The 16554-nt window shown below is 41.3% G+C and overlaps 1 protein-coding gene across 7 annotated transcripts in view; it reads left to right on the top strand.

Moving 5' to 3' along the window:
- The first annotated feature begins 1857 nt into the window (after positions 1-1857).
- The window catches only part of cdk12 (cyclin-dependent kinase 12), a 48487-nt gene continuing 33790 nt past the window's right edge, over positions 1858-16554 (top strand). For 4 of the 7 annotated variants that reach the window (XR_005697814.1, XR_005697813.1, XR_005697816.1 and 1 more), the window contains exons 1-14: positions 1858-3912; positions 4736-5431; positions 5933-6112; positions 6206-6345; positions 6457-6627; positions 9040-9229; positions 9964-10020; positions 10271-10372; positions 11394-11471; positions 11554-11670; positions 11760-11891; positions 12085-12308; positions 12489-12908; positions 14553-15080. Coding sequence is in view for 3 of the 7 variants with exons in the window: in XM_040045354.1 (XP_039901288.1) it covers positions 2744-3912; positions 4736-5431; positions 5933-6112; positions 6206-6345; positions 6457-6627; positions 9040-9229; positions 9964-10020; positions 10271-10372; positions 11394-11471; positions 11554-11670; positions 11760-11891; positions 12085-12308; positions 12489-12908; positions 14553-14965 (4089 nt within the window). In the remaining 4 variants the exon portion in view is untranslated. Of the gene's footprint in view, positions 3913-4735; positions 5432-5932; positions 6113-6205; positions 6346-6456; positions 6628-9039; positions 9230-9963; positions 10021-10270; positions 10373-11393; positions 11472-11553; positions 11671-11759; positions 11892-12084; positions 12309-12488; positions 12909-14552; positions 16194-16554 lie in introns of those variants that run through there. The other 3 variants (XM_040045378.1, XM_040045354.1, XM_040045387.1) reach the window with 3 other exon arrangements.

Below are 16554 nucleotides of genomic sequence, written 5' to 3'. Positions count from 1 at the left end.
GAAGTGCACTGTAGAAGACAATTTTATCCCTAAAGGAATAATCCAAACAAATGTGCCCTCTAGTACTGTTCATTGGACCTCAATGTTTTAATACTGTTAATATGTAATTTGTGGGAGCTACCTGGTTTCCTATTTCAATTACAGGTAAGGCATTAAATACCCGACTAGGTTTATTCTGTCTAGGTCTTGTATATCAGTGACATAGAGATGCAGATGATAGTACTATTTTCGCACAGAAATAAGGTCGGGGGTTCAACCTCTTCCAGGCATTTTCTTGATTTTCTCTGGTCCAAAGAGAGATGCTTGTTATGTTAATGGAGTAGTTCTCAAACGGTGTGTTGTTACCAGGGAAAAATGTTGAAGGTTTTCTGAAGTGTGGCATTAAAAAAACAGTTTGACAACAGAGATGTCAGATACATGAAGCCCTGAATATTAAGGAAGACTAGAAAAGAAATAGTGAGTTCACATAAATGAATTCCAAGTATATGAATGAAAAGTAATATAAAATATGTTTATATACCCAATTTCACTAGTCTTTTAAAGGGTTTGTTTTTGTATTATCACATTATATTACAAAACTATTACCCAAAACTTGCTCTGTGAAGTAGAAATCACAAGTGTATAAATAGGTACCTGCTGTCAAAAAAAAAAGATGTTCGACTTTCATGAAAAGTTCAGGATGAACACATTGGGGTTAACTTTAAAGTTTAGCAAGATTTACATGTAAGATAATCGGTAGATTATCTGTAGTAGTAGTTAACGGACTTTAGTTGGATCTAAATGAAGCAGCTAGGGTGCCTTCACACTGGCTGCACCGCAAGCTTTGTGTGTGTGTCTGTAGCTTGAAAGAGTTTGTGTTTTTACCAGAAAGACAGAAAAGTTTTGACCCAGAAATTCCTTATTTGTGTGTTTTGTAAAGATCCAGGCCTCAATTTCAACCAGCAGACATGTCAGTGTGTTTTTGTAAATTAAGTGTGTGTGTGTGTAAATGCACTTAAATATAGCATTGTCCTTAAAAAATCTGAAACATCTCTGCTTAATTATCCATTTCATATCATATACTTTAAGTGAAACTGTGATTTGTGATAACTACTTTATTTTTTTCAGTAAGATAAAGTACAACTCTCTATTTAAAACTATTCTGTGTACACATAAACCTGAAAATCCTAAACCACAGATACCCACAGGCAAACTCACATATGTCAGCCACAGGGCAAGAACATATGCTGTTTTTCTTTCATGGCAGCTTTAGTTCATTCACTGCCTTCCAAGTGACCATTGTCTGATTGTTGTATTGTTTAAGACATGTAGATTTCTATTTATCTTACCAATACGCAGAATGCTGATCCATCTGCTGATGTGGAAAGTACTAGTACGGAGACAAGCCCAACATAAAGTCATGCTTTGGTTGATTTCTCCTAAACACTTTGCAAGATCTTCTTTTCGCTTCTTTTTCCTACTAGAGCATTAGTTAAACACAGATTTCTCTGGGGTAACATGATAAAAGACTACTACATTTTGAAAGATGCCCACCTAAGACTGGACCTCATGCTTATCTTGTGAAGCAGATCTTATTAAAAATACCTTACCATGTAAGTTAATGAACCTTAGTAGTAGGTTAAATATGTTGAAGCTTTCAGGACCCAGAGGCAGTTGCCTGCTGCCTGTTGATAATAAGACTTTGCTCTATTAGCTTTGCCCCAGTGTCTTCCTTTTCTGTTCCAACAAGCTCGACATTTAACAACCCATCATGAGCCTGGCATCTAACATGTGTGTTGATTTAAATGTGTTATCTGAAACTTGAAAAGTTTGTAAAAACGTACTTTTGCTAATTAATACACATCTCTTCATTTTACGTCTCTGTCGTGTCGCCATGAGGACGGTGGGTGGGACCTTTGCGGTGATAGGAAGTTGCTCGGATACAGTCAAGATTGGCAGTGCTCCGTCTTCCGGTTCAATCGGCTGTGCGCAGAAGTTGCTAGTTACAGGAGCCATGATGGCGTTTGTAGTCTCCTTGAGCTAGGGCTGTGGATGATATTAAATCCACTAGCATCGCCCTAAATATAGGCCTGGTTGATTTCCAGAGCCATTGATAATAAACTGGAACATCTACTGCACACGAAAATATTATAATTTCTTATCAATATTGAATTTATAGGGGATAAAACTTACATTAAAGGGAACATGTAATCAGTACCAACCGGGTCAAGTTTTCATTTTGTTGGAGAAACGAGCGTCTTTTAATGAAGGCATTTGCTTGTTTCTGAATGCTAAGACCTTATTCTGTGGAATTAAAAACACCTTTACTTAACTTGGCACCGGACAAGGACAGCTTTCACAAAGGGACTTTTTTTTTCTTTTTTAGGAGTCAGCTCGCTAGCTGCTGAGCTTTAGCTAGCTGTGCTAGCTAAACTGAGACGGAGACGACACCACAATGATCAGATGTTTGGTTGGAGTCTTTTTCATTCGCTGACTAACTGAAAGTACAAACTTCGCAGCACTGGAAAACCAACTTGGCATTTATCTGCTTTGACGAAATATGTTGGCGATCTCAATGGAATGAATTGGCATTGAGGAGAAGTGGACGTAAGCGGCCTGGTGTGTTTATTTTTGTATTTTCCTGTCCTGATTTCGCTTAGTAAGACTTGTTTTGACATTTGGAGTTGCTACTGGTCTCCTGTGAATGAATTGCCTGGATCACCGAGGCCAAGTCGCAGAAGAGGCACCGACGCCGACGTGAGGGATGCCTGGGTCGGACCGACACCATGGGACCAAGAGGAAGCCGGAATCTAGCATCGGTGGTGTGCCACACCAGACCCAGGGCCCGACTCATACCTCTGCGGGAGACATGATGAGCAAGGACGGCAAGGTGCAGTTAAAAACTTCAATGTCCTCTTCTTCTTTAAAACGCAAACGGCATAAATCAACAAAACATAATCGGGAATCCTTGGCGGCACCTGACGATTTTACCCTCGGCGATACGGCGCCTCCTGGTGTCAACACGGTGAAGCCTCTAGTGGAGTACGACGATATTAGCTCCGACTCGGACACCTTCTCGGACCCACCGTCCTCCAGGCCTTTTGAGAGGGGGGGAAATCGACTGGAGCCCTCACCAGACTACGATAGGGATATTGGCGAAGAAGAAGGTAATAGAGAGAGCAGGGGGCACAGACACCCACGAAAAAAGTCCAAGGACACTAACAAAGTTAGAGACTCTGGAAATGGAGAACGTGGGTCCAAGAAAAAGAGCAGTAAAGATCGCGAGAAAGTGACTTCTGGAAAGGGCAAGGAGAAGGAGGCCTCGTTAGGCTCCTCATCTAAACGCCAGGTGCCGTCAGAGGGGGATTCCAAACGTGGGGAGCTGATGCTCTCCTCTCAGGCACCGCCTGCAGCCAGTGTAGGTAGCACTACTTCTTCTACATCCTCATCTCGCAGCAAGGAGAGCAGCCGCTCAGGGAAGTCTCGCAAAGACCGGCAACAGCGGAGAGAAGGCCGAGGGGAGGCCAGCCGCAGCTCCTCCCAGAGGAGCCGGACAGATAGAAGCCATCGCAAGTCCTCCAAGAGCCACAAGTCAAGCCCGAAGGGGAAGTCTTCAAGTAGGGGTAGCCCACGGAGAAAGGGCACCAGCTCTGCATTGTCGCCGAGTCCCAGAAGAGGGGCCGGTAGTGAGAGTCCACTGGGCGGTGGGTATGGACATCAGGGGGATGACAGCTACTCAAGACGGAGGGCGGCCCAGCAAAGCCCGAGTACCTATGGTGATGTGTCTCGCCGTAGCAGGCAGAGATCAGACAGCCCCTACGGCAGCAGACACAGGTCCTCCAGCTTTGAGAGGGACAGCAGCCCTTACTCTAGGAGACGCTCCACGAGCCCCTATGGTAACCGCAGGTCCTCCAGTACGAGCCCCATGTCTAGGTGAGTATATGCTGTAGGTCACCCTTTAAATCTTTTGGGGATTATGTTCGAGACATTTACTTATCAAGCCACCTTTCGTAGAGGTTTTGCATATTTCCAGAACCTTCACCTTTTATGATCCTACTTTACATGCATTTTAAGTTTGAGATTAGACAAATATGTTGAACTTGGAGAGGGCTTTTCACTCCAGCTAATTGATCTCTGCATTGAAGTTGAAATTTACCATACATAAAAGACAAAAGCTTGAGAGTGAGAAAAATACAGGATGGAGATAGGCAATACTTGTAGTTGAAAACAGGGTTTGCCTTAAGCTGTCATTTCAATTCAAAAACAGAAGCTTAGGGCACTACAACCTGGCTCTGTGACCATAAGTATTTGTGTTCATAATTACATTTGAGCTATAGAGTCCATATTTGCCACAGATTTCAGAAAAAGACAGGTGTCTTTAATGAAACCTGGTACTTAGTTTTAGGAGGGCCTCACATTTTTTTATAGAGAAGGTAACAGATTTTTATTTGATGTGTGATATTTTCAAAATTTCACCATTATTTAGCAATGAAATGTTTTTGAAACTAAATAATGTTCTTAATTAATTAGCCCAGTATATTGCTTTAGACAACAAGAATAGATCCAGTTGGCCATGAAAGCGTCAGTAGTTTTAGTTTTACTTGTCCCACATGGTTTTGATTTCATTATAATATGATCTAGAGATCTTATTTAGCCATGGATCAGCAGTCTGTCTCAGTTATATCATGCATTTCATTTGCCTCTAATTCTCTGTCTTAATCTATAAATGATCTTAAAAATGTGCTTTTTATTTTAGACGCTCGGGCCGCTCCAGGAGTCGCTCCCCTCTGCACTACTCTTCTTCTCACCGCTCCTCCTCTCGTTCCCGCGGTAAGAGGCACACCTCCTCTGCTGGAACAGGGAGCATTTCCCACAGTAGCCGGCCAGCTAGCCGCTCCCCTCCTTCGTCACGTCTGCCCCTCAATTCCAGCTTAGGTGCAGAGTTGAGTCGCAGGAAGAAGGAACGCCTGGCTGCTGAGGCGGCTGCTCGTGCTAGTGGTGGCGCCTCTCCACTTCCGACAGCTCAAAAACCGTCAAGCTCCTCATCCTCACGGCCTGCTAAAGCTGAAGCTCTACAGCCAGAAAAAGGTGCAACAGCAGTAGCAGCATCAGAACCTCAGCCCCCACCAACCCAGCAGTTATCCCATGATGTTCCCAATGCTGATGAGCCGATGACTGCAACTCTAACATCCTCTTCAAACAACTCTCCTGCACCGCCGCCACCTCCTCCACAGCCCTCTTCTCCAGCGCCACCCAATCCAGCCACACAGGTTCCACCACCACCTCAGGCAGAAACAAACATTCAGCCTCCTACACCCTCAACCGTATCACAAACTAAATCGCCAGCAACAGTTCCTGCTCGCAGCCCTGTCCGTCAGACCCCACTCCACAAGACTTCGACTCTTCCTCCCCTGCCTCTACCACCTGCACTGCTGGGAAATGCTCAGGACAGGTGAGGAATCCCTCAACAGGCACACTGATCTAGTGCCTGTTGTGTTATGTCAAGCTTAGTGCCTATTAATCTGTCGTATGAGTTTACAGCTGTTATTCTTGGACTTATACTGTCATTTGTCAGTGATTTGTATGTACATCGGGATGTCTTGAACACACCATTCAAGACATCCCATTTTGTTTTTCATGAGTCATTTTAACAAAAATTAAGTAATTTCAAGACATAACTTGATATGAAAACATTTTATGAATAAATGCTATGTTTGCACTTTGGTGTTTTAAATATGTCAGTTACCATCCTACAAAAAACAAAAATGGCGCACTGTTAGATGAAAGTGAATTTAAATTTTCCTCTTTTAAATCGTGGTATGTACACTTTATTGTAACTAGTTTTAATCTGAATGTGTGTGTTAGTTGTTACATCGACATGAAAACGGTGCATAAAATGTGTTCCTGGTTTTGTCTTAAACTTTTTTTTTTTTTTATAATCTTGCTCTATTAGCCCAAAGAAATCCACTCCTCCCCAGAGGCCATCAAGAAAGGACAAAGAAGGTCGCAACCGCCCTTCTATTATTGATCTGCCTTTACCGCCCACCTTGCTTGGAGGGGACTCTTCACCCCCACAGTTACCTGTCCGCCAGCCTCCTCTCTTACCCCAGACAGCCCTTAAGAAGAGACCAAAGTCAGCATTCACTTTTATACTCACCCACTTAAAGTTTTCCTTTCATTAATCACACATGATGTCTTAGCTGCTTTTCTTGTTTGTGCTTTCCAGGATTTGTTGCCCGCGATATGGTGAGCGCAAACATACCCAAAGTGACTGGGGCAAACGGTGTGTAGATAAATTTGATATAATTGGCATCATAGGGGAAGGCACCTATGGCCAAGTGTACAAGGCCAAGGACAAAGACACTGGTAAGTGAAATCCATTTACTACTATGTTTTCCTTAAAAAAATAAAACCCAAATAAGATAAAAAAAATAAAAAGAGTGGCTCTCTAAAATGTGTCTTCTCCAAATATGCTAGGTGAACTGGTGGCTTTGAAGAAAGTGCGTTTGGACAATGAAAAAGAGGGCTTCCCCATCACAGCCATCAGAGAGATTAAGATCTTGCGGCAGCTCAAACACCGTAGTGTTGTCAACATGAAGGAAATTGTCACTGACAAGCAAGATGCACTTGACTTTAAAAAGGATAAAGGTAAGGGGGGCAAAAAAAAACTTGCTGTTTTCTTTCATGTGGGGTATAAGTAGGTAAGAAGTGATGATAAGTTAGGGCTGCTCGATTATGGCAAAAATGATAATCGCGATTATTTTCACTGAAATTGAGATCTCGATTATTTGACGATATTTATTTAACAATAACAATGTATTGAATAATGACTTTAAAGATTGTCATAAAATATTATAAAATAGTGTGCAAATACTGATAACAGTGCAAATGTTTGCAATATAAAAAATAAATGAAAAATGTAAACATCTATGTTTAGTGAACTTTGCAGTGTTGCTTTGTGGTGCAGCTACGACACCGTAGCAAAGTTTACACACTATGTCTACTTGATCCACGTCTGACTCCGCGAACCAATAATGCTTCCACACCACTGAAGTTTTTTTTTACCTCTTTTCAACCAACGGCAGTCACTCTCCTCTCCAAATAACTTCTGCTTAGCTTTCCGAGCTTCCCTCGGGTCCTCTTAATCAGCGGTCCCCAACCCCTGGGCCTCGGACCGGTACCGGTCCGTGAGTCGTTTGGTACCGGGCCGCGAGAGTTGAGGCTCAGGTGTGAAATGTATAGTTTTCAGGGTTTTTAATCGGTTTTCAGTGTTATTTTGTTATCGTTTTTATCGTTTACTCTGTTTTAATGGGTCTTTTCACTTGTGTTATGAATAAATCTTCTTTTTTTCGGTACCAGTACTAGTTTTATTTTGTTGTATTTATCCGCGACACCTTAAAGGCCGGTCTGTGAAAATATTGTCGGGCACAAACCGGTCCGTGGCGCAAAAATGGTTGGGGACCGCTGCTCTTAATTGTTGTGACACGTGTTCGAAATGCAGAGAGGTGTGCTAGATTTGCCACACGGAGCAGCGCGAGAGTAAAGCACGAGGGAGGGGCTAATAATCGGCTCAGTCATTTTTAATGATCGTTGAAAGCCCAGATCGTAATCGTGATTAAAATTCGATTAATTGAGCAGCCCTATGATAAGTTAGGGGGGGAGTGTTTGTTTTAAATGCAAGGGGAAAACTTTGCAGGTGGGAGAAGGCATCCCCTTAAAAAGAAATTCTCCAATGGATCTTGTTTTTAGTTTAATTAATTAATTAATTAAATGATGTCACAGAGATGGCAGTAATCACTTGTATTGTATAGCTAAACGTATTTATTAATGAGTTTAGCGATACATTTTTACTTATCTAGAATTACACTGCGTTTTTATCATTCATCTGGTCGAGGTAGGTATATGCACGATTTTCACTGCTTGAATTGAGTATGTCATTCAATATATGAGATAACCTACAGACAGCTTAAGTTTGCTGTAGTCATCCTTGCAAATGGTAGTGCGAGAAAAGTGGTTTTATGATTACTGGTGCACGATGCCTTTTAGTTTTAGTAAACTGGTTGTAAACTAGTTGAGCGCAGTTTAACCAAGAGTATAAATAGTTATAGGGCTGTGCTGGTGTCACATCTTTCTTGAACATTGAACAACTGAACCCCTAGAAGCCATTTAAATGGTGTGTAGATTCCACCTAATTGGTAGACTACAGGCATATGCCAGGAAAGTAATAGTGGGCACACTATATGAAACCGGATGTGCAGCACTTCTGTTTGTCACTGAAATATGTTTTAGCAGCTGTGACAGCACTGACGGAGTCAGACCTGAAACTGCAACATGTCTGAAAACGTGCATACACATACCTTGACCAGCAGATAATGACACACAAAAATGAGAGCAGAAAATTATAAGAAAAGGTGACACTCATAGAATACACTGTCTTTTTTTATACAAAAACACATTATTTAGTGTTGTTTCTATGACAAGTTATATATTTATGGTTGTGTTTCGGTTCTCTACCTTCACTTAGTGGGGCTAGGTTAATTGGTGTGAATGTGAGTGTGAATTATTGTCTGTCTCTGTCTGTGTTGGCCCTGCGACCGGCTGGGGACCTATCCAGGGTGTACACAGCCTCTCTGCAACACTGAATTGTATAAGTGGAAGAGAAACTGCTACTATTGTGGAAATAAAGTGTTTGTGACATTTGAAATTGTTAGCATAAAACATAATTTAAAGCAAAAGAAATAAAAACTGAAAAACTAGAACTGATATAATGACCACATCTGGTTGCGTTCTCTGTAGTCACTGTTGACTTGAACAGTTCTTTAATGTTTCAATCCAGAGAGAAGTGTGCTGCTAGAGTTTTCTGGGCTGTGTGAATGTTAAATAGCTGGCAATGCAGTTGCGCACATTTCAGTTCAGTAACTTCACTTTTAAAGAAGCATGGTTAAATTTACCTGAATACCTATTAACCATTTAACACATGTCCACTTATGTGAACCCACAGACATATGTGTGTGCATGTATTTTTGTTTAAGACATCTGAATACATCTTTGTATTTTTAGGAGCTTTTTACCTGGTGTTTGAGTACATGGACCATGATCTGATGGGCCTGCTGGAGTCAGGCCTGGTCCAGTTCTCCCATGAGCACATCCGCAGCTTCATGCGTCAGCTGATGGAGGGCCTGGACTACTGCCACAAAAACAACTTCCTGCACAGAGACATCAAATGCTCCAACATACTGCTAAATAACAAGTGAGTAAAGTATTGTTGTTTCCTGTGTGCAGACAATTGCAGTAAAATGCAGTAGCAGCAAGGCTGTTCCTAGTCACAGGTTTTTCAGTACTAACAGTGACATGTGAATTTTAAGTTTTATCTACTTTTTTTTTTCTTATTCACCCATGTAAACAAACACTAAGAAATGTAATCTTCACACCTTTAAATGTATCCGCATTCCTTAAATACTATCAAACGATTGCTATAATTTGTCAGGCAGAAAGGGTTTAAAAGTGTGTCAGCAGGAAAGCTAATTACAAAGTAACTAAATTAATTGGATGCATCAGATAACCTTAGTGTAGTAAAGCAACTTCCCACAGATGGTTGCTTAGTACAGTTGAACATCCAATGTGCAACCAAGGTGCATGAAAAAACTGAGCTTAAATGAGCTATCAAGAATTAAGAAAATGTGTGTTTTTCTGGGAAGTGGAGGATTTAAAAACCACAGTGCATGAAGTTATTGCCCTGCTACTGAACAGCTGACTTCAAATAGACATTAGAAGTGGATCATTTGCACCTGAGCGCTGCCAAATTTGACCAATAATATTTGTTGTTTCTTTAAGAGCAGTGTGTATTTTACAGTGTCAGTTGATTTTTACAGTGAAGACACTTTGAGTTGTGTTTTAGGATTAGATACACTAAGATTCAGTAGTTGGCAATGCTTTTTTTGGTATTGTTTTTTTTTTTAATGTTATCTGTGCTTATTTGTGCAGAGGTCAGATCAAACTGGCTGACTTTGGTTTGGCTCGTCTTTACAACTCAGAGGAAAGGTAAGAGGCGACGGTTGTATATACCTGATCTGCTTAATTCCATTTAGTGATTATAGACATTATAGTGTTTAAGTTGCTGAATGAAAGCAGTTTATTTTATTATTTCTTTTTAATTTACAATGTCTGTCCACAAGATGGGGCTGTGTCTCAGAAATAATACAGTTACTTGGAGCTAAAATGATTCTGATTTGTCACTGGGGGACATGTATGACTGCTGACTCCCATCTCATCTCTCTTTCCTTGCTCCTAGCCGGCCATACACTAATAAAGTAATCACACTATGGTATCGTCCCCCTGAGCTTCTGCTGGGAGAGGAGAGATATTCTCCAGCCATTGATGTTTGGAGTTGTGGGTGAGTACAAAACGGTTATCTTAGTACTTCTGTCTGTCAAATCACGTGGTCTTCAAGTGTATGATTTATTGTCAGATGAATAATTGGGGAACAACAGATTATACTGTTGTTTTTATGTAGATTAAGACATTTTTTTTTTGGGGGGGGGGGGGAAGAGTCTCAGCCTTTACTTCAGGTTAGTCACATAACACCCCTGAGTTGCCTAGGGTGCATAATTGCAGGTTAAAGCTTCCCACCCATCAGGGTTCACTGTACCAAAATAGTCCTATTTTCCCATTCACCTTGGCTCAACCCACAAACTACTCTAAAGTGGCATATTTGTGCTAGACTTGTGTTTTCCTTGCGTTGTCCTTCATCACAAGTCATTTTCACTCAATTTCTTCAAAAATGGTTTATGCAGATCATTTGGACAGCTGCTGTAGTCTTTTTTTTAATTGTTATTATATTACAGCAGTGTCTAATCTCACATATTTTACCTGTCTGTTGTCTGGTAGTTAACTTTTTTCGTAATGGTTGTTGGTAGATGTATTTAAGTATTTATTTCTGCAGTGTAAGCAGATGTGTTGGGAACATTTTGATAAAATCTTTACAATGTACTATTTACGTTTGGTGACTAATGCGCAAATTTCTCTTTAGATATGTGTCATATTCCTTAATATTCAATTGTTTTATAGTATTTAATGGAAATAATTTGTCTTATTTTGCAGCAAGCCCAAAGGTATTACCATATTAAATTCGAATTATCACACTTGGTTATAAACATTCACAAAACTTTCACCTTTGTCATACAACTCTTAAACAACCTTATCTACAGTCTGAGAGAGTCTTTCCTTGTGAATACTTTAGGAGCTTTACCTTGTTGGAATAAAAGGGCCTACATTCATAACATTTCACAGGCCTATTTGACCAAGATTTTGCCAGACCATTGCTCTTTAAGTAGTTTTTAAAAGCTGTTTTAAACTTTACATTATATACATACATTATATACATGCAATACCTTCTCTTACTTGTCGTGGCTCAGGTGTATTCTTGGAGAGCTCTTTACCAAGAAGCCCATCTTCCAGGCTAACCAGGAACTTCTACAACTAGAGCTGATCAGGTAGACTGCCTGCCACAAATAAATTTCAAGTAATAATTTCTGATTGAATTATCAAGCTTATTAACCCTTTCCTTTGTCTCAGCCGACTGTGTGGGAGTCCCTGTCCGGCCGTTTGGCCTGATGTCATTAAACTTCCATTGTTCAACACAATGAAACCCAAGAAGCAGTACAGACGGCGACTACGGGAGGAGTTTGCACAGTATGTAATCAACCTTACACTTACCTAAGGCAGCTGTGATCAACTCTGTCTGGTTCTAGAGGAGTAATATTTTTTTCTCCTCAACATAGTTTACCTACTCCTGCCCTGGACTTACTGGACCGAATGCTGACCCTTGACCCTGCACGCCGTTGCACATCGGAGCAAGCGCTCTTCAGTGACTTCCTGCATGATGTTGAGCCCAACAGGATGCCACCACCAGAGTTAGTAGCTGATTCTAGTGATGGTTGACACAATGACAGTGTTGGATTGAGCACGTGAAAAATAACACTAGGACATTGTCTGTATCAGAATACAATTATTGCCTATTTAGGGTGTTTTCTTTCTTTATTTTGTTTTATTTGGTTAATAAAATGTATATTTTAAATTTGTACAATTTCTTTTTTTCTTTTTTAGCCTTCCTCATCATCAAGACTGTCACGAGTTGTGGAGCAAGAAGAGAAGACGTGCACGTCAGAGTGGGGTCGTCGAGGATGTGCCTGTGCCCAAAGTGCCCCGTAAAGATGTGACAGGGACCTCCAGCGGAGACAACCCTCGTCCCCCAAACAGCCCCACTGGAGCTCCACCACCTCCTCCAGGGAAACCATCCTCCACAACCAACATAGAGAGTGAGTTGTCAGGTAACAGATACTAAGTATTTAACCAGGAACACATTTTTTGTTTTTTCAAAAAAGTTTCTGTATTGTGAAAAAAAAAAAAAAATTATATAAGAATTTATTTATTTAATTTTAAATGTATTTGATTGTTGTGTCTTTATTAGACTGGCACTGAATTCTAGTCGCATGCATGTGTGTGTTTAGGCCTGGCATCGGCTGCAGAGCAGTTGAATCAGACAGAGCTGGCAGTGCTGCTAAACCTTCTCCAGGGACAGGCAGACGGCTTGCCCCAGGTTGCTCAGCTCCTCAACCTCCCCAATCCAGAGACTCTCAGCCAGTTGTTGTCTGCTGTTAGTGAGTCCTCTGACCACCAGGGGGCACCAGAGGACCAGACCCAGGCAGCTTCCAGGTCTCAGCCCCCAGAGCCGCCTCCTGAACCCCAAGAGATCTCACCGACATCCGGAGATCCGCCACTCAGCCAGGAAGACCAGGCCAAGCTACTGGCTCTCCTTTTGGGCCAAATTATAAAGCCACAAACCGAGGAGCAAGGCGATGAAAGTAATGGCGTTCAGTCAGAGGAGGCACTAACGCGCGGTTCGTCCGCTTCTACTACTGATTGCAAGGGCAAGTCTGGGTTTAGCCTATAGAGTGTGAAACAGAAAAGGTACCAGGGTCAGTTGGAAATCATAAGAGTGGAAGGAGCCAGGCAAGGAACAAACAGAAGCTGACTATATACTGTATCAAATTACTTTGATTTTAGGATACTTAATAAAATTTGCAAATAGGGCTATTAGACCGATATTACACCCGCCCCTTTTATTCATGACATACGAGTGACACACATTCAACATCTTCCCCTATAAACACCTGTACTATTAAAAAAAAGTGCAAAAGAAAACCCTGGCAAATTGTCTTTTCAGCGTTTGCTGTCCTGTGACCCTGATAACCAGGTAAAGGTTTGTTGCACACGGATATCACTGGTTCATCACTGGTTCATCACTGGTGTACTCAATAAACCAGAAGAAAGTACAGTGTTATTCATTTGAGTAAAAAGGCTCACACTGTGATGTTCCCTCAATTTTCCCTCTTTCTTGTTTCTTTATCACAGTCTTTGTTTCTCTCTGTCCCATTTCCACATGTGTTTTTTCTTCCTCACTTCATTTTCATTATAAAGCAGGTGTCATGGATTCTTCACAGAGAGCGATGTTGCTTTAAACAGTCTGTAATGTCAGCCTTTTTATGAAGAAAGTCTAATAAATTATCAAGTGAAAATAAATGTTTTGAATCTTTAGATGTCACCTGCATGTGTTTCTTTTAACCTTGGTTTTTGTCACTTTTTTTTTTTTGGTAACTTCACTCTGGGTCACGTTTTTCTTAAAATGTGATTAGGAATTGGAATAACACTGATTATGCTGCTGACACTGAATGGTGAACCTTTTAAAAGCATTTGAAAACCTTACATCACTGGTCCACCTTGCACTGCAGTAGATTCGAAAGAATAGACAGTGCTGCTTTAGTAGTCTTACCCGCCCTTTGAAAGTACTTGAAATTCTCCTGCTTAATTCACCTTTTCTGTTCATCCAACTGCACATGCCCCTTGTATTGTTTTCCCACCTAGTTCCCACATTTTTTTTTTTCTGTGATTTTGGGGGGGGTGTTTGGAAGTGTGGGCCTGCATCTGTTGTGCAAGTGTTAATCTGTTAGTGGGTAGTGCATTCAAAGACATTAATGTTTCTCTGTTTAATAAACATCTAAATGGTAATGACTAGTTATTTAAAAATAGAAGAAAAAACCACTTATTTTTACCTACCTATAACCATTCACTTGAATCTGTAAATGGTTATGTGTTTCATTTGGCAGATGTAAAAAAAAAACAAACAAACATTTTTTTTTGTCTAATTGTTTTTAGTGATATTGTATAGCATCTACACTAGGTTCACAAAGTTATTTGATTCCAAAAACACAGACTGTTGTAAGATTGCTCCTACCACTGCAGCATGGTTCCCTATTTGTAGTTAGTTAGTGTGCTGATTCACTTAAAGTGCTCTGCCCTCCCTCTTGTGGTAAAGGTAGGAATGTCAACGTTGTGTAACTCCATGATAGGCTTATTTGAAATGCAGTACTACTGTCTTTAAATGCAGGTTGGGAGTATAAGAGGAAAAAGAAAGCTTATTAGTGGGTGTGTAGCTAGTATGTAGGTCTTAACTTAATTATGCCTTATAAGTTTACGTCTAATGTGCTGTGTTCTGTTCTGTTTGGACCCTTCAGATGGTGCAGTGGCAAAAAGAAAAAAGCTTGGGGCCAACCAGGGGCCTTCAACTGTTGAGCAACGTCCACCCTCTCCACCAGGTCCACCTCCATCAACTGTTGGAAACTCCCAGCAGGCTGCGCCAGAAACGCAACCCAGCCAGGACATCAGCCCTGCTGTAGCAGCCGCCTTGCTCCAGCTCATCTCTCAGCAGGACTCGGAATGTGGTGCCTCACAGCGCAGCAACGATCCTTCTCCTACTGTGGATGCTCTTGCCCACAGACAGTGCCCTCCACCATGGGTTGCAAGTTCTCCACCTAAACCTTCAGCTGCAGCTGAAGCCCCAGCAGGACTAGCGACTGCTGCTCCTACCACTGCAGCACAGTTTCCCAAAGACCAGGACCTCCGCTTTTCCCATGGAGCTGCCCGCTGATCCTCAGTTCCCCGTCGAGATCAACCTGGGTACCGTGGGACTGGTCCAGCAATCCTGGCCTATAAGGAAATACAGAGGGACACCTACAGAGTATGACTCACTGGACCCTGTGCAGGTAGTGAAAGTTGGATCAAAGATTTTGATAATGAATGCCTGAATGAAAGAGATCTGGAGTATTTTTAGAAGTGGTCATGAATATCTCTGCCTGCAGAATGAGCTGTCATGTGGTGTTATGGTGGGAGTATCTCAGCAGGTTTGTCTGACTTTCAGCGGTTATGCATACTCTCCATCTGCAAACCCGTTCTCTCTCCTCTACACTGAAGGGTCTGGTGTCGAATGAAGTGTAGCTTCCAAATTGAGTGTTACACCGCTGACAAGCAACTTTGAAAACAACTATAATATCCTTTTTTGCCCTAGAACAAATGATTGTCATGTGCACAGCAGTGCCCCCTTCTAACAGGATTACCAGTGTTTTGGAGAATGAAGTAAGTATCCTCCACCCTGACAGTCTGATAGACTTGTTGAAGTTAGTTGTTACATAAGGGTACATTTGAGGAAATGACCTCAGAAGATGTGACTTTTTCTGTTCATATTCGAGCTCCCCTGTTCTCAGCTTTGTGCCTCCACTCTGACCCCGGCGACCCTTGAATGATCTTGGCCTAGTGTGAAAATGTGGGCTAAGTTTCGGCTTTGAATGGCACCGGTGTACAGGTTACTTGGATGACGCACTCTGTCATCACCTAAAACTAACTCTGCTCACTTTAAGGTATCGCTTCTTTACATACAGCAGATCTTTGTGTCGTAACAAGCCTGTAGTGCTCATGTTCCTGTCTCAAACATGGAATAAACTGCATTTTGATGAACTGCTCCATAATGCACATACTCTTCTGCTAAATGAATGCAAAGCTAGAAACATACAGAAACACATTTTTCCCGATTCTCCTAGTAGGCTTTGAAAGCCTCCTTGCATACGTCTGCTCCTCACCTACCTGCCAACAAAAGCTTTTTTTTTGTTTTTCCTCTCATTTTTTTGTGTAGTTATTTTTTACATAAAGAAAATGATAACATGCCTAAAAAATGGTCTATTGTTTTGTTTCCATTTTTTGCTTTGGAAAAAGAAAGGAAAGAAAAATGGTTTCATGTGTCTGTAAAAAGAAACATTTTGTAATGTGGTTTTTTTTTTTTTTTTTCCTTGGTTCAGTTTATTAAAGGAAGTTATGCGACCGGATGAACTGTCTGTTCTGCCGTTTCTGGATGTTTCTGTGTAAAGCGGCCACTAGATGGTAGGCACCAACGCAAACTACCACTCAGTTTACAGGAAGTCCACACAGTCAGGTTTCTCGGAAGACTGAAACTCAAGAACTGCAATGTGAAGCAAGTTGCGTACCGGGCTATAATTATTAATTATTAATCTGATCTTGTGCTAGGTAAATTCCAACCACTGTTTTGATTTAAAAAATGTAACTAAGGAACGATATTTATGTCACAAACCACAACTTAAAGATACAAACAAATAATTTAATAAGTAAGCAAGAAAATATGCGTAATTCCATGTAAAGGATTTACCAAACTGAGATTTTGGAGCATGT

This window comes from Simochromis diagramma, unplaced genomic scaffold, assembly GCF_900408965.1.
Source record: "Simochromis diagramma unplaced genomic scaffold, fSimDia1.1 OVJJ01000321.1, whole genome shotgun sequence".
NCBI classification, from domain to species: domain Eukaryota; kingdom Metazoa; phylum Chordata; class Actinopteri; order Cichliformes; family Cichlidae; genus Simochromis; species Simochromis diagramma.
The sequence above is the reverse complement of the archived record's forward strand: the minus strand, read 5'-3'. Positions and strand labels throughout refer to the sequence as shown.